Here is a 26,063-nt window from a genome sequence, read left to right as displayed (position 1 = left end):
CGTTCCATTTCGACGGGTGGTTCATCCAACTGGGAGCTACTTTTAGTTTCTTGATTCGGTTGACCTCCGAGCAGTTTGCACAATGCTAATAAATTCACACAAATACGAAGTCCTACGTCACCTTTTCGTACAACCCGATTGGGCTGCACCTTTGAGTTTTTTTTTATAGAATCTCAGAATAAATTGTCTATGGGATTTTCAAAAAAGTTCTCGGTTGATTTTCTTCTAGACAAAAGACAGAAAACAACTCCAAAATCTTGAACAAAATAAGCACGGTTTAGCAGTTCAACACCGATTACGTACACCCAACCAGAGATTGCAACATTTTATTGCAATCTCGCATTAGTTTCGTTTACAGTTTGTCATAATTTGCGACATATGCTATTATTATTATTTATTCAGACTAAGGCCGAAGTGGCCTGTGCGGTATATAAGAGTCTTCTCCATTCGGCTCGGTTCATGGCTACACGTCGCCAACCACGCAGTCTACGGAGGGTCCGCAAGTCATCTTCCACCTGATGGATCCACCTTGCCCGCTGCGCACCTCGCCTTCTTGTGCCCGTCGAATTGTTGTCGAGAACCATTTTCACCGGATTACTGTCCGACATTCTGGCTACGTGCCCGGCCCATCGCAGTCGTCCGATTTTCGCGGTGTGAACGATGGATGGTTCTCCCAACAGCTGATGCAACTTGTGGTTCATTCGCCTCCTCCACGTACCGTCCGCCATCTGCACCCCACCATAGATGGTACGCAGCACTTTCCTTTCGAAAACTCCAAGTGCGCGTTGGTCCTCTACGAGCATCGTCCAGGTCTCGTGTCCGTAGAGGACCACCGGTCTAATTAGCGTTTTGTAGATTGCCAGTTTGGTACGGCGGCGAACTCTATTCGATCGGAGCGTCTTGCGGAGTCCAAAGTACGTACGATTTCCAGCCACTATGCGCCTCCGAATTTCTCTGCTGGTGTCATTTTCGGCAGTCACCAGTGAGCCCAAGTACACAAATTCTTCTACCACCTCGATTTCGTCACCACCGATGCCAGCTCGCGGTGGGTGGCTCACATTGTCTTCTCTTGAGCCTCTTCCTACCAGAGCCTAAAATATTCATCTTCATGAAGCAACTTCGGTCCGAATTTTGACAAACATCGCATGAATATTCAAAACATAGAATGACATAGTCAGACGACTACTCCACGAACTCATTCAATCGACTGTCACTGAATGTGTTTACTATGTGCAGAAAAAAACATAATTATCATTGTTTATGTTGATGTTTACCGCTGAAAGTGCCTCGCGGATGAAAATCGGATTCAGTCCTGTGTGATAAATCACTTTACTCATTTGAAACATGTTCAGATTTCAGATAATTTATCAATTTGTAAAATGTGCATAAATATACAATGACTAATATTCAACTGAATATTGACTGTCCAGAGCCGACTATGAATGTGTCGGCAGTGAACTGACAAATGAAGAAAAATGGACTTCACTAAAAAATTTCGATTATTTTACACTCTGCTTCCTACCATGTACTTCGTCTTCGACGTGTTGATGACTAGTCCGATCCGCTTAGCTTCCCTCTTCAGTCTTATGTAGGCTTCCTCCATCTTCTCAAAGTTACGTGCCATAATATCTATGTCGTCGGCGAAGCCAAATAGCTGGACGGACTTATTTAAAATTGGAACCACTGTGATACCAATTTGGCAAGCCGTGTGTAAAATCGTGTCTACAATTATTGTTTATTTGCGGTGTTCTAAGATTCCAAAAAAATATAAATTCACAGTCATTGGATTGTTATTTACTCCTTGTGATGTTCGATAATGCGTTTCTTGTGTTTTATTGAGAAATAATGTGTAAAAAGTGCAAATTTCTGGGTGTTTCATAAAGAGAATCATGTGTGAATGCATGTACTGATTAATAAACCGAACGTTGGTGCAGTTACGAATGTACATCATGGAAAGCAGAGACTCGATCCATACAGGAAAGATAAGTACCTTATAAAATAAAATAAAGAAGCAAAAAACTATCAAATAAAGGATCTATAGCGTATAATATCATATTATTGATGTTTGGTTTATTACCAATCGTCGCCATACTTTTCAGTTATAACAATTGATTTTTGTTTATGACGTGTTATCACTATTGCATATCGCTTTTCATATGTCTTGAACAACACATACTTCTGTTCTGTGATTTGAAACAAAATCACTACCAGGCATAATATACTGTGACTTTTATAGCAAGCGCACACACTGTGAGGTTTTAACCTGCGGTATTTTAAATAGTATGCAAGAACAATCTTTCATGTATGTTCTTCTATCAGATTCTGTTGCCAACCCGGTTCGAATCAAATTCAATACGTATGCACTAAATGCGCAAAATTTGATCCATTATACAAATTTTGTGTATTTTGGTGAAAACGATTACAAAATATAAACATGATTTCCTGATTTCCACAAATTTTGTTTTTTATAAAATTGAAAATTGCAATCATGAAGGTCTTTAGAAAGGTAATTTCTGTAATACATGCATATCTTCTTAAAATGTATGCTTCGTATGTGTGTATCTATAAGATTTCAGTAGTAGTGTAATGTAACTGTAGTGTATTTTATATCACACACATGTGTATTCCGAACATACTTCACAGTCAAATCGTGTTACTGTAATGAACAAATAGTGATTATCTGCACTACTGAAACAGTTCTAGCATACCGTCCTTACGCACCACAAGTTCCCTAAGTGAATCGGACGAAATATCCGTTGAATAATATCACGTAAGTTGAATTTCGTTGCATTTTCATGCAAACTTTCAAATAAATTTAATTACCCGATATATATATTTTTTAACTTATATAGAACATGGATGAAGACTTACTGCTATCTTCTCAAGATGAGAAACGCTCGGAAGGCTCATCCACTACCTCGTTAGAAGAGTCGATAAAAAGGACCGCCATTTCTCCTGCATCGAACAACGAGAAAAGAGCAAAGCTGAATGTAGTCGATTCGTTGAAACTCATGATAAAGCGCCCAGATGGTGATGTAGATGACCAGTTTTTTGAACAGTTGTCCTTGGAATTAGTATCTCTCCAACAAAACATCCCGCAGGAGAGCAACCAACCGGTCTTTTCGGGCTCTGGCCATGTTCAAGGCATAGGCTGGTTTGCTGCTGTGAACGACTTCAGCATGCGATGGCTGAGATCGTCTCTAAGTTCTATCAAAGCAAAGAAATCTGTTCCATTCTTTGAAATTGTACCTTTCACAACTTTACCAGTATCACGAAGAGCTATTGTATCTTTACCATTAGTTCCTAGATTGAACAAAAACGCTCACGCAACAATTTTGAATATGATATCTAGATTAAATCCTAACTTGAACACAAAATATTGGAAAGTTGCACGCATCCTCCCACCCGAAAATGGTAAGCAATCAGTTGTTTTGTCCATCGACGGAAAGTCGGTCGACATAATTGAAAAACAAAAAAATAAGATACATTATTCATTATCTAAAGTTTATATAAAAATTTACCCAATGCAATCTATAGAAAATTGAAAAAAAAGCAATAGTTGTATACTCCAAACTGATGTAATCATGAATGATGAATTAAATAAAACTGAATACAAAACTTGATCAATTTTATTTTACACAATACTCCTTGCAGAACCTATATGGAACCAATTTGGAATAAAAGCATGTCTATTATGGCCCATGCATTGATTGAATTTTATCACAATAGACGATATCGTTGATCGTAGACGTTGAATAATCTTTAACAAGTTTGAGTGTAGCATAATTGCAATATTTCTTATCAGTTCTTTTTCTATCATGATCTTGCGGGTAAATGATGATGAAGGCTGTTAGAGGCGAGGCACAAATCTCCCATGGTAGGGGAACGTGCCGCCAGAGCCGACGTTCTGATACCTGATACGTGCCATAATATCTATGTCGTCGGCGAAGCCAAATAGCTGGACGGACTTATTTAAAATTGTACCACTCGTGTTAATCCCTGCTCTTCGTATTACCCCTTCTCTTCTGTTGAATAGCAGACACGAAAGACCATCACCTTGCCGTAACCCTCTGCGCGTTTCGAAGGGACTCGAGAATGCCCCTGAAACTCGAACTACGCACATCACCCGATCCATCGTCGCTTTGATCAACCGTGTCAGTTCATCCGGAAAACCGTGTTCGTGCATTAGCTGCCATAGCTGGTCCCGATCGATTGTATAATATGCGGCTTTGAAGTCGATGAATAAATGATGTGTGGGCACGTTGTATTCGCGGCATTTCTGCAGTACTTGGCGAATGGCGAACACCTGGTCCGTGGTGGAGCGTTCGCCCATAAAACCCGCCTGGTACTGCCCCACGAACTCCCTTGCAGTTGCGACATTTGCACAGATTGTATTAAGTAAACGGCAGGCCCTTTGCTTTAGGTCTCCGGTCACAAGAAAATAAGAACTGGTTATGTGTTAGTGTCTAAATCGAATCTAATTTTACTCTCCCCATCAAGGAGTGAATTGCTGTATACTTCGATAACCTCAGCAACCAAAAAAAAATAATCGGTTAAAGACGGGAGAGTTGAGGGCACTCACGACGGAGGTGAATCTAAGGGTTAAATACCTGGAGGAGATCACCGAAGTCGAAGAGCTCGCCACAGTACTGCGGCGACAGTGTGAAGTGGAGACGCCGCACCGCAGCCGCAAAGGTGTGAACAGCAAGCACCCCATAGGGGGTTCGAAGTGCCCGGCGTTTAAGCGTGCTGCAAAATCACAGTGTAGGTAACGCAGCTAAACCACTGTGATGCATCCCAGCAACTGCTGTGTCAGACAGATGCTGAATGGGGGACGGATATCGCCATCATAGCGGATCCTTACCGGGTACCCGCCAGGAACGGTAATTGGGTCACCGATGGGTCCAAAATGGCGGCGATATGGAAGACGGGGAAATACCCACTCCAAGAGTTGGCTTCGTCATTACCAAAGTCAACGGGGTCTTCGTCTGCAGCTGCTATGCGCCTCCTCGATGGTCGATCGAGCAGTTCGGTCGTATGCTGGATTGTTTGACGGCTAACTTGATGGGGCGTAGGCCGGTGGTGATAGCGGGGGACTTCAACGCTTGTGCCGTGGAATGGGGAAGCCGTTTCACGAATCAACGGGAGAAAATCCTGCTGGAATCGCTGGCCATGTTGGATGTGGATTTGACCAATGTCGGTACCAAAAGTACCTACAGCTGGAACGGGGCTGAGTCGATTATCGACATCACGTTCTGGAGCCCTGGCCAAACGAGTAGTTCGAACTGGAGGGTAGATGATGGCTACACTCACAGCGACCACCTGGCGGTTCGCTACAGTATCGACTATACGACCAGCATTCAGCGGACGGAAGAAAGGGCGAGGCCTTGCCCTCGTATGTGGAAGACATCATACTTCGACGACGAGGTGTTTAATGAAGCGCTCCGCCGCGAGCACAATACTCTCGGTTTGAGCGGCGAGCAGCTGGTAACAGTACTCTCGCGTGCATGCGATGCCACCATGCCTGGGAAAGTCCACCCTAGTCCACCCTTACTGGTGGACTCAAGCAATTGCGAACCTGCGCCGCGCCTGCCTACGGGCACAGAGGCGGATGCAACGAGCACGCACAGAAGAGGAGCGTGTTGAACGACGGGTGGCGTTCGTGACTGCTAGAGCCGCTCTGAAGACTGAGATTAGATCAAGCAAAAAAGCCTGCTTCGAGGGCCTGTGTCAAAGTGCCAACGCGAATCCATGGGGTGACGCCTATAGGGTCGTAATGGCCAAGACACGTGGGGCGATGGCCCCCACAGAGCGGCCTCCAGAGATGCTGGAGAGGATCATCGCGGGGCTCTTCCCTCGTCACGACCCAAGTCCATGGCCTCCCTTTGTGGAGGGTGGCCGACGAGGGAAGAGTAACTGTGGCGGAACTTGCGGGGATTGCACAGTCCCTTAGTGTAGGTAAGGCGCCAGGACCGGATGGTATTCCGAACCTGGCCATCAAAGCGGCCATTGCTGAGGCTCCCGAGATGTTCAGATCTGTCATGTAGGGATGCCTGGACGAGGGAGTCTTCCCTGAAGCATGGAAAATGCACAGCTTGGTCCTATTGCCCAAGGCGGGAAAACCACCGGGGAACCCGTCGGCATATAGACCAATATGTCTGCTTGATACGGCGGGGAAGGTGCTCGAGAAAATCATCTCAACAGGTTGTTGATGCGCACGGATGAGGGTGCGGATGGTCTATCGTTGATGAGGGTGCTGATGGTCTATCTAGTAATCAGTTTGGCTTCCGAAAGGGTAAGTCGACCGTAGATGCTATCTTGTCGGTTACCAATTCCGCAGAGATAGCTATCCAGCGTAAGAGGAGGGGAGTTCGCTATTGTGCAGTAGTGACTCTCGACGTGAAGAATGCATTCAATAGTGTCAGTTGGGTGGCTATTGCAGATGCGCTCCTGCGTCTTGGAATTCCCGAGTACCTGTACGTACAAGATTCTCGGAAGCTATTTCCCGAATCGAGTACTGGTATACGACACGGAGGCGGGCGGAAGTGCGTTGACATAACCTCAGAGGTTCCGCAAGATTCCATACTGGGTCCGGTGTTATGGAACGTCATATACGACGGTGTCTTGAGGTTGAAGTTCCCGTCGGCTTTGCTGACAATATTACGCTGGAGGTCTACGGCGAATCGATCGAAGAGATGGAGTTGACTGCAGCCCACTCGATCGCAATTGTGGGGGAGTGGATGAGTTTCAGGAAGTTAGAACTGGCTTACCACAAGACTGAGGTGGTTGTTGTTTACAACCGAAAGTCGGAGCAACAAGGGCAGGCTACTGCACGGTCACCTCTGAACGCTCCATCCAAGGATGTTATCGATCAATTAGTAAACTGCCTTCGATCATTTAGTAGTTTGTGAATAACTCATTCCAGAGTCTTAATTTCAAAATATGTTGTATGGTGGACTTCTAGTGCAAAGGTTTATCTACAGCTCTGCCTAACAGTTCGTTGTTTGAATTTCACTAATAACGGAGCTATAGTGCTAATAGCAGTAACTTAGACTAAATGATTGCATATTTTGATATCATTTAGTATAAGTATTGCAACTAGCACCGAAACTCCTTTAATAGTGTAATTCGAACGTCGACCTGTTTGGGAGAGTTGTAAAAAAACCTTCGCACTAAAAGTCCACCATACAATACATTTTGAAATTAGGTCTCTGGAATGAGTTATTGACAAACTACTAAATGATCTAACGCAGATTACTAAATGATCGATAACATCTTTGGCTCCATCAAACTCTTGGGGGTAACGATCGACGATAAACTCACTTTTGATAGCCACGTCAATTATGCCTGCAAGCGTGCCTCCACAGCTATAGTTGCATTGTCCCGGATGATGTCCAATAGCTCTGCGATTTATGCCAGCAAGCGCAAGCTTCTGGCTAGTGTCGCTCTGTCCATACTGAGATATGGGGGGCCAGCGTAACAACTGCTACAGACGAAGTTAGAAAGTACGTATAGGCTCATGTGCCTAAGAGTTGCGAGCGCGTACCGTACCGTGTCGCATGAAGCACTTTGTGTCATCACCAGTATGATGCCTATTGACATCGTTATCGGTAAAGACATAAAGTGTTTTGAAATGCGCGGCACGAGAGGCATCCGTAGGACTGTCTTTACTGACTTTTTTACTTATGGATCCTGTACATCTCCGGTGGTGCAAAGGGCCGACTTGAAAGATTTGGTTTGGTTGACGTTGATGACTAAACCTGCCGAGGAGGAGCGCTCGGCAAGGTCGTTGAGCTTATTCTGCATATCAGTGCGCCGTTGCGCGAGGAGTGCAACGTCATCAGCCAATTCGAAGTCGTTTAGGTGCTCCATGGTTATAGGCTGTCATAACAGCCCGCGGTTTGGTTCACGGTCAATCGCATCTACCAGATCAGAATCTCATCGATTACGACGAGGAACAGTAACGGTGATAGAATACATCCTTGCCTCACACCAGCTACGACCCGAATAGGGTCGGACAGGACCCCATTGTGCAGCACTCTACACGAAAAGGCCTCGTACTGTGCCTCGATGAGGCCGATGATTTTCTCAGGAACCCCCTTGCGTCTCAGGGCGTCCCACATATTCTCGTGATTCAGACGGTCGAAAGCTTTTTCGTAGTCAATGAATACCAAGTAAAGGGACTCTTGAAATTCGTTGACCTGCTCCAGAATGATGCGGAGCGTGACAATATGGTCCACACTGCCGCCGGAGAGTCGCATCGATCTTCTCCTGAATCCGGGCTAGAATAATTTTGCACAGAATTTTGAGAACGGTACACGGCAACATAATGCCTCGCCAGTTATCGCATACAGTCAGGTCACCCTTTTTGGGCATCTTCGGGTAGGACTGTCTGGATGGCCTCAATGGTCAAATGGCAGCGTGCGTGGGATAATTCCACTAAGGGTAGATGGACACATAGGTTGATACCGGAGATAGGTACGTGGGTAAAGAAGTGCCATGGGGAAATCACCTTACACCTGACGCAGATCATGGTTGCTTCAGACAGTATCTTCACCTGTGTGCGCAGGTTTAGAGGAAACGGCGGCACACGTGTTGTTCGTGCGCCCACATTTTCGCACAATGCATGACCACATGCTTGCCACATGTGGTCTGGACACTACCCCGGACAATCTAGTCCGGAGGATGTGTTGAAACTACTCTCTCAATTAAGTGTCAATAAGAATTGACTTTCATTCAGGGTCGTATTTCCAATAAGATTATATTCCCTTCCCAATACCAACTCGGAGGAACTCACTGAATGGCGGGATTTCAATGGAAAGTGAAACGCTTACCCTTGTTGAAGACCCGAGTAAAAGCACAAGTGAATTAAAGCCTTTTCTATAAACGACTTCAAAAGCCCTCAGGAAGAACACAATTTTCGAAACGATCTTAGAAGGAAGAGGCCTGATGGCTCCTTCAATTCGAGCCCGGAGAACGGAAACAAGAAAAGTGAAAATTTTACCAACTAAAGGAAATGCTCGTGTAAATAATTCGCCTACCACTTTTTAAAATTGAACAACATTTTTAGTTTTATTGAACCTATCGGGCCCTAAGGACGTCACTAACTATAGGGTATACTTGCGGTTGCTGGCCGGTAGTGGTCTGTAGGTTGCTCGTGGTGGTGGTGGCGTTTCGAACGGTGGTGGTGGTACTGAGGGCGGCGGCCTGGAACAGGCGGTGGCGTTTTTGTACCGAGGGCGGCTTTCTAAATGGTGGTGGCGGTACTGAGGGCGGCGGCCTGGAACAGGCGGCGGCGTTCTTAACGATGGCGGCGACCTTGTCCAGATGACGGCGGCGACCTGGTACCGCTGGTAGCGGCGTTCTTAACGATGGCGGCGACCTTGTCTAGATGACGGCGGCGACCTGGTACCGCTGGTAGCGGCGTTCTTGACGATGGTGGTGGTTTGTTGGTGGCAATTGTTGGCAGGTGGCAGCCAACGGGCTCTCGGCGGCGGCTTGATACTGATGGCGATCCTTGATCGACTGACGATGGCTTTGGACGGATGTTTGCCAAATAAAAACAACGGCAACGGAACACCGGCTGGTGGTCAGGAATAGGAACGCTTCTTCTCCTCGATTTTCCCGAATGGCGGATGCTCAAAAGCGGCTGGGGAATCCGAAACAAAATGGCGTCGGCTATTCACACGCACTGGAGCTTGGATTGGTCGGCTGGTCTTTTCTGTTGTACCATTGGCGTATTAAGAGGTTCTTTATACTGCAGTTGCGCTTCCAAAGGCCGACCGAATTATCCTCCGCGTTTTCTGTGGGAAAAATGGAGTGGTTCTCGAAAGAATCTCCAAAGAAAAAAAAAGGCCCGATTTTGGACCTGCCACATAGATTAGATACCCAGTTGTGACGTCCTTTTTGAATTTTCTTTACATGTTCAGTATCTATTAGTATAATTTACCTTTTTCCTTTGTATTTATATAGTTTTAACAATTTTTCCGTTTCTTTTGTTGTAACAAACTGTTGTATGTACTAAGGAATAAACAATACAAAAATCTTTTAACCTCAACTTTTTTAACAATAGCTTCTTTTATTCACTTTTGAAGCCAGCACTAACCGTTTTATTTTTAATTTTTCTCACACCGTACTATTATTTTACAACCTTTTAATAGCTTTAATGAGCTTTATCTACAACGAAACACAAAATAATTAGTAAGATTTTCACAATTTAAATTATATATTCACTCCTAACCGATTTAGAAAATTACTCTACACACGTCGCGCACTGCTTCCTCTAAAGGTAGAACAGAAAAGAGATTTTTCCCGCTTTGGCTGAGCATATATATATTTTTTCTAAAGAAAAGATCGGGGGCAGACATCTTGAAATCTGATGTTTGTCATTTTCAACTACCCTGCACCTTAATTCATAAGTCCTTGAATGCATACGCTATAGCGTTACATGGGTTTTCCAAAATTTGTAATAGGGGCGAGCGTTTGTTTTTATGGTGATTCTAACCGCTGACAACGCTTTGCGAATGGAATGGGAAAGAGAGCGTGAGTGCTTCCCTAAACCGTGAGCGCGGCCACTCACTCTACAATCTTATTGGTACACGCATAAAAAAATCTAATTCTGTTTTATTACTTTGTGGTGGAGCCAACAAATTGAATAATTGTAACGATCGGTTACAGTGTAAAGATGAAGTTGGCTGGAACGCCGTTTTATCGGCTATCGTCCAAATCGTTTCGGAGCTATACAGAACGTGGCGCGTGAACTCGAGGAATGCTAGTTCAGGCGCAAAAAAATGGTCCAAGGTATCGAAGTCGGCTTCATCGGTCATACCGGTGCCCTGTTGTCGAACTCGATCCTTTTATCGAACAAGTGGTCTCGCAAAGAACAACATGATATCGTCGCTTCCGCGGCGTCGATCAACCGGGCGGGCTCCGAGCCCGAGGACGGAAAGTGGTCCTCATCAAGGCTGGCGTAGGCACCTCGTCGGCAAGTCCCTCTGTGTGATGGCAAATTGGCCCTATCGCAGAGAGGTCAATTTGGGGTACACGCGGCATCATCATTCTTGATACCAGCCGTGCAGAGGGAAGCAGACGCAAAGTCGACCCTTCCCACCTTCCGAGGACACAGGGCGTGGTAAGGCCACCTGCAAAGCCGGCAATGCGCTGGCACGATACCATGGTGTTCTTCTAAAAAAGCGAGTCACGATGTTCGATGCTGCAAGGACACGCAGCTAACCTCGAGGGTGCGTTGTGCACTGGCCCCCCTTGAAGCATTACTTTCTGGTTGTACCGAAGGGACGATGGGCTTGGCGGCAATGGAAACGGTTTAGCTGGTCGGGGATGTAGTCCTGCCTCCTTTGTTTGCTGATGGAGGTGGTCCCTAACCCCGCACTTCCTGGACGTCCAACCCAGGATGTCTGTTGAGCAGATTCCCCCTCCATTGCGTAGGAAAAAAACGCATACACATTGTAACCAACCGTTTACTGGTTACAATTCACCATGTTTTTTTGTGAACGTCAGCTTGATTTTGTTTAAAAAAAATTGTAAATATGTTTTGTAAATAAATAATATTATGTTAGTAAATGTATAAATATAAAATTATGGTTCGTGCTCCGTTGTTAATACACGTTTGAGGGAATCTCAATTATATATTTATTAGCCATGTTGATGCCACAAATTATTCATATTTTTGTTATTTATAGTTTTTGTTCATTATTTATTTATTTATACCCTATTTACCACTTATTGAATCAGAATAAAATTAGGTAGTTTCAAATTGATAATAAATTTAATAGAACTTGCATGCAATAAAATTCAAATTTAAATTGGCATCAATACAATATTATGTACCCTTGAATCATTGTCAAAACAAAAAAACAACAATACCTGTGATCATCACACTGGGGCGGAAAGAAGATGGCGATAGGCAAAATGATGCGCGGGAAAATTTGGGATGTTCTTGGGAAAAGGATATAAAGGACACAAGCCCTTGGAGGGCTCTCTTGTACTTTGGATACCTGGCCCGGAGGAACGAAGACAGCGGCAGCGAACGTCACAAGTGTTTCTTGTAGTGACAACGCGTTTCGAAAAAGTTAAAATCTCGGAGAGATATAAGTGAGATCGGTTAGCGAAGCCACTATCAGTTAAATTCCCCTAATCGATCTATCGAGTGGGACAAGTGTGGACAAAAGTCAATTCAGTGGTCCCGGTTTGTTGAAAAGTACGTCGCGAGTGCTACCTTGGTCGATGAACAGTTTACTAGAAGCGGTACTGAACAAGAAAAGCTGTGGTGAAACTGTAAAGCCACCAAACAATAGGGCCACTAGAAGTGTACCAAGTATAATTTTGACCTACCGTTAATAGAATCCCACTCGATTGTCCGACTCCATTCGCGAATAAAAGTGCACACGGTACCGTTCCCCGGGCCCATAGTGAAACGCAAGGCCACCCGTTGCATTGGCCGAGTTGCCGCAGAAGAATGTGAAAAACCCTGTTGGAAGCTAGTGATAGCCAAGCCGACACTCCTCGCCGGCGAAATCCGTACCTGTGACACCCTCCGACGAAGCCCGCCCCAGACCACAATATGTCGACTAAAGAACCGCGATATCGGACGCACAGAGTAGACAAAATGTATGAAGACTAAATAATCAAGTACACAATGAACGAGTGTTCCATAAACCATTTGTCCCTTAGAATATGAATAAACTTAAATATGCATGGTCCTCGAAAATCAAGCTTTAATTTCTAGTTTTCTTAAATAAATTGTATCGAAACTGTAGATATTGTCCCTGTTCATGAAAAATCAATGGTAAGTGTGGTAATGTTAATTGAGATTTATCCTAGAGATCGCTGTTGCATTAACGACCCAAAGTGTGTGGCAACCATTGTCTTGAAACAAGACTCTTACAGAGCAATGGTGCTTGGCTACGGGAGTTCTCAAGACACCAGTGGTTTGCAACGGACTATTAAATGACTTTCAATTGGCGCCCAGCGTAAAAGAAAAAGCGGTTTACTTTCCAAGGACCAAAAGTAAACCTCTTTTTCAGGTGGTCTCGTGGAGAAATTTCAATTAATTAAAAAATTAATCAAAATCATCGCGTAGTCATCAGAACAATTCAGACAAAAAAACCACGTTGCGTTAAGGTTAAGAATTTTGAATTGTGCGCTGTTGCGAGTGATGAAAACACCACACCTCAATTCTGCTGCTGTTGTGACAGGAATGATCAGAAATCCAAAATAGTTATTAAAATAACCTTCTATTAAATATACATTTATTATACTTAGTTTATCTTCCAATTTGCTGCCTCATTATTCAGTTTTTTTTTCAAACCAAGTGTTTTTTAGGGTGAAGTGGACAGGCTCACTCCACTAGATTGGAACAATCCGTTGGAAAGAGCTCCTCTGATTTATTATGAAAAATCATCCGACGAATTGAGCGAGTGATCTGGAGGAGCAGTAGTCGCGCTGAACGCCGTAAAATACCTGGTGTGTTTTTTCAATATTTCGTGGCTTTCATGCATTATTACCGTTTTTCTCAATTAATTCATTCATGGTTTAATTAGTTTTTTTAATTGAAATAAATTATTGTAAATTGGTTTTTCTCATTCATAATTATAATGGCTAAATCAACTATGTCATATGACCAAGCGAGTACTATTATTTCTAAATGGTATTTCTCGATGAGAGTCGATTTTCTTACGGATGAGGAACTCGATGGCGAGTTGCAGGCTCGTCGAGTAATTATTACACGAGACATGAATCTCGCTCGCAAGCGGAAATCCTTGCGAGATTGTATAAAAACGGAAAGTGAAAGTGCAAGTAATAGCGTAATTCATGTCCTGAGCGACCCTCCGCTGAACTGAAAGAGTGTTCATTGCGGTGCTCGGACATTAGAACTCTGTTAGAAACAGAGCAGGATGAGGAGAAAAGAACTATTTTTGCCACCGTTTGTTACACTATGCAGCGCGTATTGTTAGGCTGTTGACAGCCTCGCGAGGATCTCCAAACCTTCACAGCCATATGCAGGGTATGGTAGTGGAAATAGTCAATGAGTTAGAGCAGAGTTTTGGTCGTTTTTCATCGGATCAGGGATTAGTCACTGAATCGACTCAAAGGCAGGAAGAAAACACGTTAGGAAAGGAGGGAGAGAATTCGCAATTAGACACCGAGCCGGAATATGCTGGCCAAACAGTTGAACCAAATCTTGCAGGTCCACCAGTGTCTCAAAGAATGCTTCAGTTCAGCACGAATGAACTCGATTGGATCCATTGGCTGGAATCGCGGATCGTGGGTCTCGAGAATGAGCTAGAAAAACAGAAATCGAAAATAAATGCAGCAGTTCAAACTGATCTCTGCGCTATTTCGAATTCCAATCATCTCATAGATAGATCATACAGTCCGTTTCCAGATCATTTCACAAGTTTTTCGACACACTATACCCAGAACCCATTCCAATCAGCAAGCAATAGCCATAATTTTCCCGCCTTCGAAACAGTACCTACAAATCACCATACAAATCTACTTCCTAACCCAACTCTAATGCCGTCTGCTCCGAACCAATCATCTCCATTCACGTTTCAAAATCAATTACCCACAAACTCTCAAGCCAATAATTTGCCAAATACCCTCTCTCGAAATCCACCACCAACTCAAATTCAATGCACGCCCTCTCAATTCCCAATACACTATCAACAGCGCCAGTCTCTGCCTGTTTCCAAATGGAATATTTCAAAATACAGCGGCGATGATCAGGGGCTAAAGCTAAATGAGTTCCTTGAACTAGTTCGGGCTCTTTCCCTTGCTGAACACATTTCAGAACGCGAACTGTTTGACTCTGCTGTACATCTCTTTGCTGGTTCTGCCCTGAAGTGGTACATGACGCAAAGATCAACCGGCCGCTTAATGAACTGGGAGCATTTGGTGTTCGAGCTTCGCCGCACCTACAGACACCCTGACCTGGATGCGCTGATTAAAATGAAAATTTACCAGCGACGCCAGCAGAAGCAAGAATCGTTCCATGAATACTACTTTGAAATGGAGAAGTTATTCAGGACGATGAGTGTACAGATCTCAGATTATGAGAAAGTACAAATATTGCAGCAAAATATGAGGGTCGATTATAAGCGGCAGATGACGTTTATCCCCATACAGGACCTTGAGACACTTTTGGCTGCCGGACAAAAGCTAGACGCGTTGAATTTTTCAGCGTACAATAAAGTGTTCGGCACCGAAAAAAGTGTACAGGTCGTTGAGAACCATAATATCACCGATCGAAATCGCCAGAAAACATTCCAGCATCCGAACCAGCAACCTAAGCGGATATCAGGAAACGATTTGTCGGGCAACCAAAACAAAACCAATCGCAACTCTGCACCTCAGTTCCAAAACAATCCCTCTTCTTCCAGTTTCCACAAAGCTTCTTCAACTCCGATCGCTCCTAGAAATAATGATTCGAAAGAGCCGATTGCTGGTCCGTCCGGTAAATCTTCCCGTCCGCAAATGACTCTTGAACAAGTGGTCAATTCACATAAACCCCCGAACCATAATACCTGCTTCAACTGTGGCACTGCAGGCCATCACGTGGTTATGTGCCGGCAGCCCCGTCGCCTGTTTTGCGACAACTGTGGTTTGCACGGGTTTCCCACAGGATTCTGCCCATACTGCTTAAAAAACGCCACGCGAGCGAACGAAAATCGCCGTCCGCCGAATCCCGAAGCGTAAACTATTCGAATTTCAAACGATACCCGCCAGTCTTCTGGGAGTCAGCGACCGAAGATTGTTACACCCACCCCACAGAAGTATGTCATATAACCTACCCGTTTCTTAACGACCAACGTCCATACGTGGCAGTCAAAGTGTACGGTATGCCGTTAAAAGCTTTGCTAGATAGTGGGAGCAATTTCACCATCATCAGTGAAAAAATGTTCACTCGAATGAAACCAAAAAAACTCCACCGCCCTTCTACTAATGTATCATTAAAATCAGCGAGCGGCGATGAGCTTCAAATTTTAGGTCAAGTCCAACTCCCTTTTCGTTTCCGCGATCGAATTAAAATAGTTCCAACCTTGGTAGTTCGAAATTTGTCTCTCGATTGCATCTGCGGTATGGACTTCTGGAGGAAGTTTCAAATCCAACCCAGAATACTGCAGGACGAGAGGTTACAGAACCAAGGAAATGTGGCTTCTATTGATTCACCATACGCCAAAACGAATCTATCGGAGGAAGAAAGCCATCGGATTGATGATATCAAGCTCCTTTTTATCCCAGCAAAGACTGGACAATTAACCATAACTCCGCTCACTGAACATCGCATCGATATTAGTGATGAGTGGAAGAATAAACCACCGGTGAGACAATTTCCATATGTTATGTCTCCGAAGACACAGCAACTGGTAGCGATTGAGCTGCAGAGACTGCTAGATGTCGGAATTATCGAACGCAGTAATTCAGATTGGTCGTTGAATTGCGTACCCGTTATAAAACCCTCTAAGGTAAGACTGTGCCTAGACGCGTGCGTGATGCATACCCTTTGCCCCACCCTGGCCGAATTTTGGGGCAGCTTCCCAAAGCGAGATACCTCACAACCATCGACTTATCCGAAGCGTTTTTACAGGTTGCTTTGGAGCCCGGATCACGTAAATATACGGCCTTTAGTGTGCAGGGCAAAGGGTTGTTTCAGTACACCAGAATGCCCTTTGGCCTCGTTAACAGTCCGGCTACCTTGGCAAGGTTAATGGACAATGTGCTGGGTCATGGTGAACTGGAACCGAACGTTTTCGTGTACCTTGACGATATCGTCATCGTCACGGAAACGTTCGAGCATCACGTGGAGCTACTTGTTGAAATTGCGCGCCGTCTTAGGGAGGCAAACCTTAGCATAAATTTGGAAAAGTCCAAGTTTGGGGTGAATGAAATTCCCTTCCTAGGGTATCTTCTGAGCACGAACGGACTAAGAACGAATCCGGAGAAAACTCGACCGATCGTAGAGTATGAACGTCCGAATTCCGTTACGAAGCTCAGAAGATTCATAGGAATGGCGAATTACTATCGCAGGTTTATTCCAAACTTCAGCGGGGTAACTGCTGCCCTAACTGACCTATTGCAGACGAAATCTAAACTTATTCGCTGGAATGATGACGCTGAGCGGGCTTTCTGTGAGATCAAGGAATGTCTTATCACATCTCCCATACTCGGTAGTCCAGATTTTTCGAGAGAGTTTGCGATTCAAACGGATGCAAGCGACGTGGCGGTTGCTGGGGCCCTTACTCAACAGCAGGAGGGCGGAGAACGAATCATTTCGTACTTTTCCCACAAGCTAACAACACCCCAGAAAAATTATCACGCGGCGGAGAAGGAAGCTCTTGCTGCTCTCCTCGCGATCGAAGCTTTTCGTGGGTATGTGGAAGGATACCATTTTACTCTAATAACCGATTCTTCCGCCCTGACGCACATTCTTACCACCAAATGGAAGGTTGGTTCTCGATGCAGTAGATGGGCACTTCATTTGCAGCAACACAACATGACAGTGGTTCATAGGAAGGGGAAAGAGAATGTGGTTCCTGATGCCCTGTCACGAAGTGTTGCGGTCGTGCAAAGTGCACCGACTACACCATGGTACGATTCCATGCTACAAAAGGTAAGAACGCGTCCAGAAGAATTTGTTGATTTTAAGGTGGAAAACAACATGCTTCTGAAGTTTGTGTCAGCCCGCAATGATCCGTATGATTCTTGCTTCGAGTGGAAGATAATTCCAAAGGAAGCGGAAATCCCTAATATTTTGCAGGAGTGCCATGAAATGGTATTCCATCCTGGATACGAGAAAACTCTCGCTAGAATCCGGCAGAGGTATTATTGGCCTCGGATGGCTACCGAAATCCGCAGGTACTGCCAAAGATGCTCGACCTGTAAAGAAGTCAAACCAGCCTCTGTTCCAGTGGCACCGGAAATGGGTAAGATGCGACTCGCTACACGCCCCTGGCAGATAATTTCGGTCGATTATATCGGGCCCCTCCCTCGGAGCCGCCGCGAAACCAGCACATCTTAGTAGTGTCCGATTACTTTTCGAAGTGGGTGTTAATTCAGCCTGTGAGAAGTATCGAGTGCATCTTTATGTGCTATTTTAAAGGATCAATGGTTTCTGCGAAATTCTGTGCCGGAAATCATAATCACGGACAATGGAAGCTCTTTCCTTTCCAAAGAGTTCAAGGAACTAATTGATAGGTACAAAATAGCTCATTGGTTGAACTCCCGATACCACTCACAGGCCAACCCGGTCGAAAGAGTAAATCGGACTATCAATGCAGCGATTAGAACGTGTGTCAAAGAAGATCAGCGCCTGTGGGACTCAAAACTTCCAGAAATTGAGATGTTTCTCAACTCGAGTGTACACTCGTCCACGGGGTACACACCGTTCTTTATTACACACGGCCATGAGTTGTCAGAAGTTGGAACGGATCACCGCCTGGCCAGACATGACGAAGAGCTTACAATTGAACAGCGAACTTCCAGAAAGCAGCAAATGTTCACAAAACTGTACGACATCGTCGCGAAAAATCTATCCAAGGCACATAACTTGTCAAACATCACATACAATCTTCGACATCGCAGATTCGCGAAAGCCTTCGTACCAGGGCAATTAATATATAGAAAAAACAGTATTATAGCCTTTACGTACACTTAGTGTACGAGAAAGGCAAAAACATGAAACTGTCTAACGCGGCGAATCACTATAATGCCAAATATGGTAGTCAATATCTCCCCTGCCGGGTGAAAAGTAAACACGGCACTTCATCCTATGAATTGGAGGATCTCGCAGGTAAAAATCTCGGGATCTGGCCTGCCATTCATCTCAAGCCCGGATAAACAAAACACTCTTCTCATTGAATTTATTTCCTCACATTCAGAAAAAACATCGAAAACAGCAGCTTTTCATCCTACAAACACCGAAATAATTTCGTCTTTCTTTGCCTGCATCTAAAAGCATTATCGCCTCCTCACCTGTACCTAAAAAGTAAACAAGAAAACAAAGGAATTAGTAAAATACTTACCTGTTCGTGAAAAAGGCATTCTTTCGTGAAAATTTCAGATTTCACAACCAAAAACAACATGACAGTCGTTTGGCTATCGCGAGCTATCGTTTGACAGATTAGAAACCGAAACATTAGTGAGTCGACATTCAGGGCTGTACGATATAAAGCACCCAGCCGTTTGTTGGAAATTTCCGTGCTATGGTTCAGTAGTTTCCAAACTTTTGTTCTCGGTTCATGAGAGATTCTGAAGGAAATTACTGAAGGCCGAAAAATAAGTTGATTATTATCACGTTTCTCATGAAAATGAGACACGGAGATGAGATATAATCACAAATAGAATAGGGTACCCTAAATAGTAAAATGTTTTGTTTTTTAAAATAAAATGAGAAGTGATTGAGGAGAAAGAATGAATGAGGGGAGTATGAATGAAGTGATTGTACGAGATAAGAGTGAAAGGTAGTAAGTTTTTGTCCAAGTTAGTTGAGACAGGAAAATGGAAGAAGATAAATTTATTCTAACTGTTCACCGTTAATGTGTAGTATAGATTAGAGAAGGTAATTGATTCTGGGTTTCTGATCATTGTCTATCGTAATAGCGACAGTCAGTAGGCTGTTAATCTGACGCATTTTGAATAGCCTCCACAAGGATTCTTTCGAGACCGATTCAAGACTTGGTCGATGAGAAGAGTTGTTCCTGATTTTGACAACAGTACACTGTTTTTTCTTAGGGTGAAGTGGACAGGCTCACTCCACTAAATCAACACAATCCGTTGGAGAGAGCTCCTCTGATTTATTATGAAAAATCATCCAACGAATTGAGCGAGAAATCTGGTGGAGAAGTAGTCGCACTGTACACCGAAAAAAAAACTGATGTTTTTTTACCCCATCTACGGGAAGATTGTAACCAACCGTTTACTGGTTACAATTCACCATGTTTTTTTGTGAACGTCAGCTTGATTTTGTTTAAAAAAAATTGTAAATATGTTTTGTAAATAAATAATATTATGTTAGTAGATGTATAAATATAAAATTATGGTTCGTGCTCCGTTGTTAATACACGTTTGAGGGAATCTCAATTATATATTTATTAGCCATGTTGATGCCACAAATTATTCATATTTTTGTTATTTATAGTTTTTGTTCATTATTTATTTATTTATACCCTATTTCCCACTTATTGAATCAGAATAAAATTAGGTAGTTTCAAATTGATAATAAATTTAATAGAACTTGCATGCAATAAAATTCAAATTTGAATTGGCATCAATACAATATTATGTACCCCTTGAATCATTGTCAAAAAAAAAAAACAATACCTGTGATCATCACACTGGGGCGGAAAGAAGATGGCGATAGGCAAAATGATGCGCGGGAAAATTTGGGATGTTCTTGGGAAAAGGATATAAAAGGACACAACCCCCTTGGAGGGCTCTCTTGTAATTTGGATACCTGGCCCGGAGGAACGAAGACAGCGGCAGCGAACGTCACAAGTGTTTCTTGTAGTGACAACGCGTTTCGAAAAAGTTAAAATCTCTGAGAGATATAAGTGAGATAGGTTAGCGAAGCCACTATCAGTTAAATTCCCCTAATCGATCCATCGAGTGAGACAAGTGTGGACAAAAGTCAATTCAGTGGTCCCGGTTTGTTGAAAAAGTACGTCGCGAGTGCTACCTTGGTCGATGAACAGTTTACTAGAAGCGGTACTGAACAAGAAAAGCTGTGGTGAAACTGTAAAGCCACCAAACAATAGGGCCACTAGAAGTGTACCAAGTATAATTTTGACCTACCCGTTAATAGAATCCCACTCGATTGTCCGACTCCATTCGCGAATAAAAGTGCACACGGTACCGTTCCCGGGCCCTTAGTGAGACGCAAGGCCACCCGTTACATTGGCCGAGTTGCTGCGGAAAATGTGAAGAACCCCTGTTGGAAGCTAGTGATAGCCAAGCCGACATCCCTCGCCGGCGAACTCCGTAACTGTGACACCCCTCCGACGAAGCCCGCCCCAGTTCACCATATGTCGACCAACGAACAGCGATATCGGCCGCAACGAGTAGAATAAATGTATGAAGAATAAATAAGCAAGTATTCAATGAATGAGTGTTCCATAACCATTTGTCCCCTTAGAATATGAATAAACTTAAATATGCATGGTCCTCGAAAATCAAGCTTTAATTTCTAGTTTTCTTAAATAAACTGTATCGAAACTGTAGATATTGTCCCTGTTCATGAAAAATCAATGGTAAGTGTGGTAATGTTAATTGAGATTTATCCTAGAGATCGCTGTTGCATTAACGACCCAAAGTGTGTGGCAACCATTGTCTTGAAACAAGACTCTTACAGAGCAATGGTGCTTGGCTACGGGAGTTCTCAAGACACCAGTGGTTTGCAACGGACTATTAAATGACTTTCAACATATAGACAGACATTATCTAAATTCGTCGAGCTGAGCTTTTCTACCATAATCCTGTGGTTGATTTTGTTAAAAGCGGCCAAGAAATCAGTGTAAGGTACACTGGGGGAAGTGGAAAAGGAAAAATCGATAGTGCATGTTTGAATTAGTGTAAAACCGGTTTAAATGATTTAAATGCGTTCAATCAAAATGGGCTATCAAAAACAGTCAATTTTGCACCAACTGTGCGGTAATTCATACCATTTTGGTCTCCTGAAATTTATGGAAATAGATTTTAAAATTAGGAGTTGTTTTTCCACTAACCCTAGTGGGATGGGGTAAGTGGAAAACCCATGTTGCCTTGACCTTCAATAGTGATGAGTAATTACATATAACTAAAATCATTACGACAATCGACTTTTTAAAGGAATAATGGGGCTTACAGGGTTATAAACTAATCAACTTAGTTTAACGAATAGATATGACGTCTGTATGTACGTATTTGTATGTATGTGTGTGCGCAAATCACGTACAAAATTATCAGCTATTCTTAAGCACTTATCCTTAACCAATTTGTTCGCAAAAAAATTGCATTCAATGGCGAAACTTGTTATGAATAAAAATTAATGTGAATTATACAATATATTTACCTATCAGTGCTATTTTTAACTTTCTTATATATATATTTTTTTCATATGTAAAACATGTGAAAGGCATCAGTACCGATAGGTGGATTAATCAGGCATTTTCTCATTTATATGAGTCCAATCACCACTGGAATCACAATGATAACAAAGATGGAACATATTAAGATTCACAGCTATCGAAATAAACCCTGGAGGGAAGAAACAAATTGCGTAATTAGAACATTATCCACTTCCCCCGCAGTGTTTTATACCTGGGGTTAGTGTAAAATCTTTGAATTATTTGCTTTCTTGGTACAAACCACTACCAATTGAATGGGATTAGTTTAATTGTATTATAATGGTCTCGTGTGATATAAATTCATTTGAAAAAAGAACAGTTGGTGCAAATAAAAATTGATTTTATGAATGCAAATATCAATTTTTCGCGAAACCTAAAATAACAGTTCAAGCGTTAACCGTGTTAGTGTACGTGTTATACAAATTTCAACATAGTATTAGTGTGAGCATCAAAGTATAACAATGCATAATGCTATGATGTGTTAAAAACTGTAAAGTATGTACAATTCAAATTTTTCGAGTCGATTTTTACACTTACCCCCTTTTTCCACTTCCCCCAGTGTACCTTATATTGCATCCAACTTTTTGCGAGTCTTCATTTGATTGATGATGAACGATGTGTAAGCAACGAGATTAGTAGATGTAGAATGCCTTTCAACAAACCTGTGCTGAGTCTGCGAAATGTACAGTGATCGTTCGCTAATTGGGGCACGACCTCACCCCAACTAGCGAATGCCGTTCGCTAATTGGGGCGTTTTGACAAGCGTCCATGTTGTTTACTTTTTGCATTGAACAAAGGAAAATTTTACGCGCCAGAAAATATCGATCCCGCCAAACACGGAAACAAAACGTCAACGCGTTTTTGACATCACATTCTGACGTTTAGCTGCTTTTTAATTGGGTTTCGCCCCAACTAGCGAACCCCCAACTAAAAAGCGCCCCAACTAGGAAAACCCCAATTAGCGAACGTTCGCTGTAGTCGATACAGTTATGCTTCAGAAAATCCAGAACATCTGCAATGGTTGGTGAATTAGTATAATGATCATATAATGAATTAAGTGTGGATATTGATGACAAATTTGGAGAAACCATTGGAAACGTGTTTTGTTAACATTTCAAAACCATGTGAAGAAAAATATCGTACAACATGGTTTCTATTCCGTAAAATCGGCCAAACTCAATTCTATAAGAGAATAGACAATGTTATGAACTATACGTAACAAACAAATTGTATAAAAATGAAAAGAGCTCAAAATATTTAGAAAACCAACCCATGTCGCGAGACAATAAGTAAAATGCAGGGTGTCTGGTCGTCTGGTCACTTTAGTCTAAACAAAAAACAAAAACAAAAGTAAAATTTTCGTTCAATTCGCTCAAAATGAAGGAAATGCGCTTTTACTTCCATGTTTTGATGTCTGTACTTTAAATTACATGGTTTCTCATATTTGTTATTAATCTATACTCTTATTTTCTTCCACAGTCCAAAATCGATAGCGAAGGCCTACCTGGGGTATATGTACGCGTGGGTTCTTTTCTCAAATGGATCCAAGCGGTACTAAAAACCGAATTTGATGACTTCGCTGATGGAGCAGCTTGAACCGATTATGGGGCTCAAAAAGTTAAACCGAACTGGATTAGGCGAGCTCATGTCTACGTACCTATATGTCTGTAGTTAGATTAGATTTGATAGCAGCTGAGTAGTGGAGGGCAGTTCATGACCGACGTGAAGTGTGCGCTACGTCTCGGACGGCACGCGAATATATTTATTTCTATTAGCATTTCGAATAGAAGCAGCTCTTGAACGCAAAAAGTAGAATAACACATGTTCTAGAATGGAAAATAACTGACATTACAACCGGTTCGACTGCGACGACGTTGAGCGATTATTTCACTGACCGTGCAAACGTATCACCATCCATAGTGTGGGTTGAAAAACTGCGGCTAAGAGGTTTGAAAACTGTCTTCTATTTTCCCCAATCTTCTATTTCTATATACATAAAAATGAATTTCTGTCTGACCCTCATAATTTCAGTAACTACTGAACCAATCGGCATGAAAATTTCTTCTGTACAGCAAGTAACGTAAACGTAGACTAAAATATTCGAAGTTTTCAATGATTTCTACGAAAAGCAACAGATTACGGTTTAGACGGAGGATTTCTGAATTCGTGGTTATTAAGGTTATTAAGCTCATTGAACAAATTTCCGTAGAAAGCATTCTGAAATATTTTACCATTATCAGCACATAGCTGGTATGACCATAGAGACGGGATCATTATCTAAAAACTCAAACAGTACATTATTAATCGAAATTAGCAGTAAGTAATTTTACAAATGTCCTCAAAATAAGTGCTTTTCTTTATGTTAAAAAATAATAAAAATCAATGAAGAGGCTAGAAAAATTGTTAATTTCCATGGCACTGTTGAGCAAAGCACCCGTTATGGCTTCGTCTTCATTCGAAACCATCATACATTCTATTTTCCCCAATCTTCTATTTCTATATACATAAAAATGAATTTCTGTCTGACCCTCATAATTTCAGTAACTACTGAACCAATCGGCATGAAAATTTCTTCTGTACAGCAAGTAACGTAAACGTAGACTAAAATATTCGAAGTTTTCAATGATTTCTACGAAAAGCAACAGATTGCGGTTTAGACGGAGGATTTCTGCATTCGTGGTGATTAAGGTTATTCAGCTCATTGCAATATGCAAAATGCATCGTAACGTTTCTTCGCCCTAGACCAAACTCTTTTGCTCCAGCCAGTAATATTATAATAATGATCACTCTGTCCCATACATTTCCATGCTCAGTTGATATTGGATGGTCGTCCGAAGCTACGTAGCATCAAAGTTCTACATTATCTCCTATCTCACTCTTCACCAGACGTGCCGCGACCGTGGCCTATCTCTCCGGTCCGGACACCGCTGAATTCTTGCGCAAGACGTACCTCGCGATCGCAGTCACAGAGTCGGTGCCGTAAATGTGACAATGACAATGTGCAATAAATTTGATTAGAAATCATATCGTCGCAAATTTCAAGAGGCTTGATTACAGTCATGAATAGTTCGCTCTCGGAATCATACTTGCAGAGATTTCCTCTCGCGATCTGGATTGCTGTTTATGCGTTTCCCCTTGATGGAAGATTCAGTTGAGCGGATGAACTTGTGCGGATTGTTTGTGGTCACTACGCCGGATCGGTAGACAGCGATGACGATTCTTCGAGGATTGTGTCTGAATGTTTGCGTCATAGTTTGTCTACTTCATAGTGGTGGATGGGCTAGTCCCGTACCAGAAGAACATTCGATCAAGAATTTAGTGCGAAGGCATGCAAAAGGCAGCGGAGATCGGCCAAAGGTCAGAAATGAAGTTGCCGAGTTTCTCGAAAGCGGTCGGATGATCAATGATTACGTGTGGGTTGATGTGACGACGAAGAAGTTCGTACCCGTTCCTGGAAACGATCTGGAGTTCGGAAACTGTTCCGAGTCAGATGAGTTAATTTATTTCGATAATACGGTTATAGAGAACTCTGGGCCGAGCACGCTGAATGGTACGCTTGAGGTAATTAAAAAAATAAGGCGTTGAAAATTTATTATTCTATGGATACATGAGTTTTATTATTTGTAGATCTATATTGATGCACCAGTTAATATTACTTGTGTGCGAGCAATCGATCAAATCAAAGACGGTTTCGGTGCGGTTCCTACCTACAACTCTATGGGGTCGAATTGGGCTAAAATTGATGTGACCGGTCAGTACGGAAGAGGTTTTCATTTTCATATCTACGTCTACGGCATCCGACAGAAGAAGGGTAGTTCTGAGAAGGAGAAGGAACGGAAGGACAGCCAATCTAATCTGGTTTAATACAAATCAATGCATTGAAAATTATAGTTTATAATTTAGTTGCAAATAATCTGTAAATAAACTAGCATGATGTTTAAA

At 42.8% G+C, this 26,063-nt stretch overlaps 2 protein-coding genes and 1 long non-coding RNA gene across 3 annotated transcripts in view; 2 read left to right on the top strand and 1 right to left on the bottom strand.

The window, feature by feature from the left end:
* LOC134208943 (CLIP domain-containing serine protease B4-like) overlaps positions 1-23,999 on the top strand; it is a 29,759-nt gene extending 5,760 nt beyond the window's left edge. The window contains exon 3 of the mRNA XM_062684910.1: positions 23,601-23,999. Within this exon, the coding sequence (XP_062540894.1) occupies positions 23,601-23,717 (117 nt within the window). The 3' untranslated portion in view covers positions 23,718-23,999. The remainder of the gene's footprint in view (positions 1-23,600) is intronic.
* LOC134208938 (uncharacterized) lies at positions 9,045-10,457 on the bottom strand. Its single transcript, XR_009978710.1, has 2 exons — positions 10,241-10,457; positions 9,045-10,176 (listed from the first exon to the last, which is right to left on the bottom strand). It is a non-coding gene; the product is annotated as an uncharacterized LOC134208938 (long non-coding RNA).
* Positions 24,000-24,958: 959 nt separating the features above from the next.
* On the top strand, positions 24,959-26,063 carry LOC134208927 (uncharacterized). Its single transcript, XM_062684891.1, has 2 exons — positions 24,959-25,682; positions 25,749-26,063. The coding sequence occupies exons 1-2, from the start codon at positions 25,332-25,334 to the stop codon at positions 25,983-25,985; spliced, it is 588 nt and encodes a 195-aa protein (XP_062540875.1). The 5' UTR covers positions 24,959-25,331; the 3' UTR covers positions 25,986-26,063.

The sequence above is a fragment of the Armigeres subalbatus genome, chromosome 1 (assembly GCF_024139115.2).
Source record: "Armigeres subalbatus isolate Guangzhou_Male chromosome 1, GZ_Asu_2, whole genome shotgun sequence".
NCBI classification, from domain to species: domain Eukaryota; kingdom Metazoa; phylum Arthropoda; class Insecta; order Diptera; family Culicidae; genus Armigeres; species Armigeres subalbatus.
The sequence above is the reverse complement of the archived record's forward strand: the minus strand, read 5'-3'. Positions and strand labels throughout refer to the sequence as shown.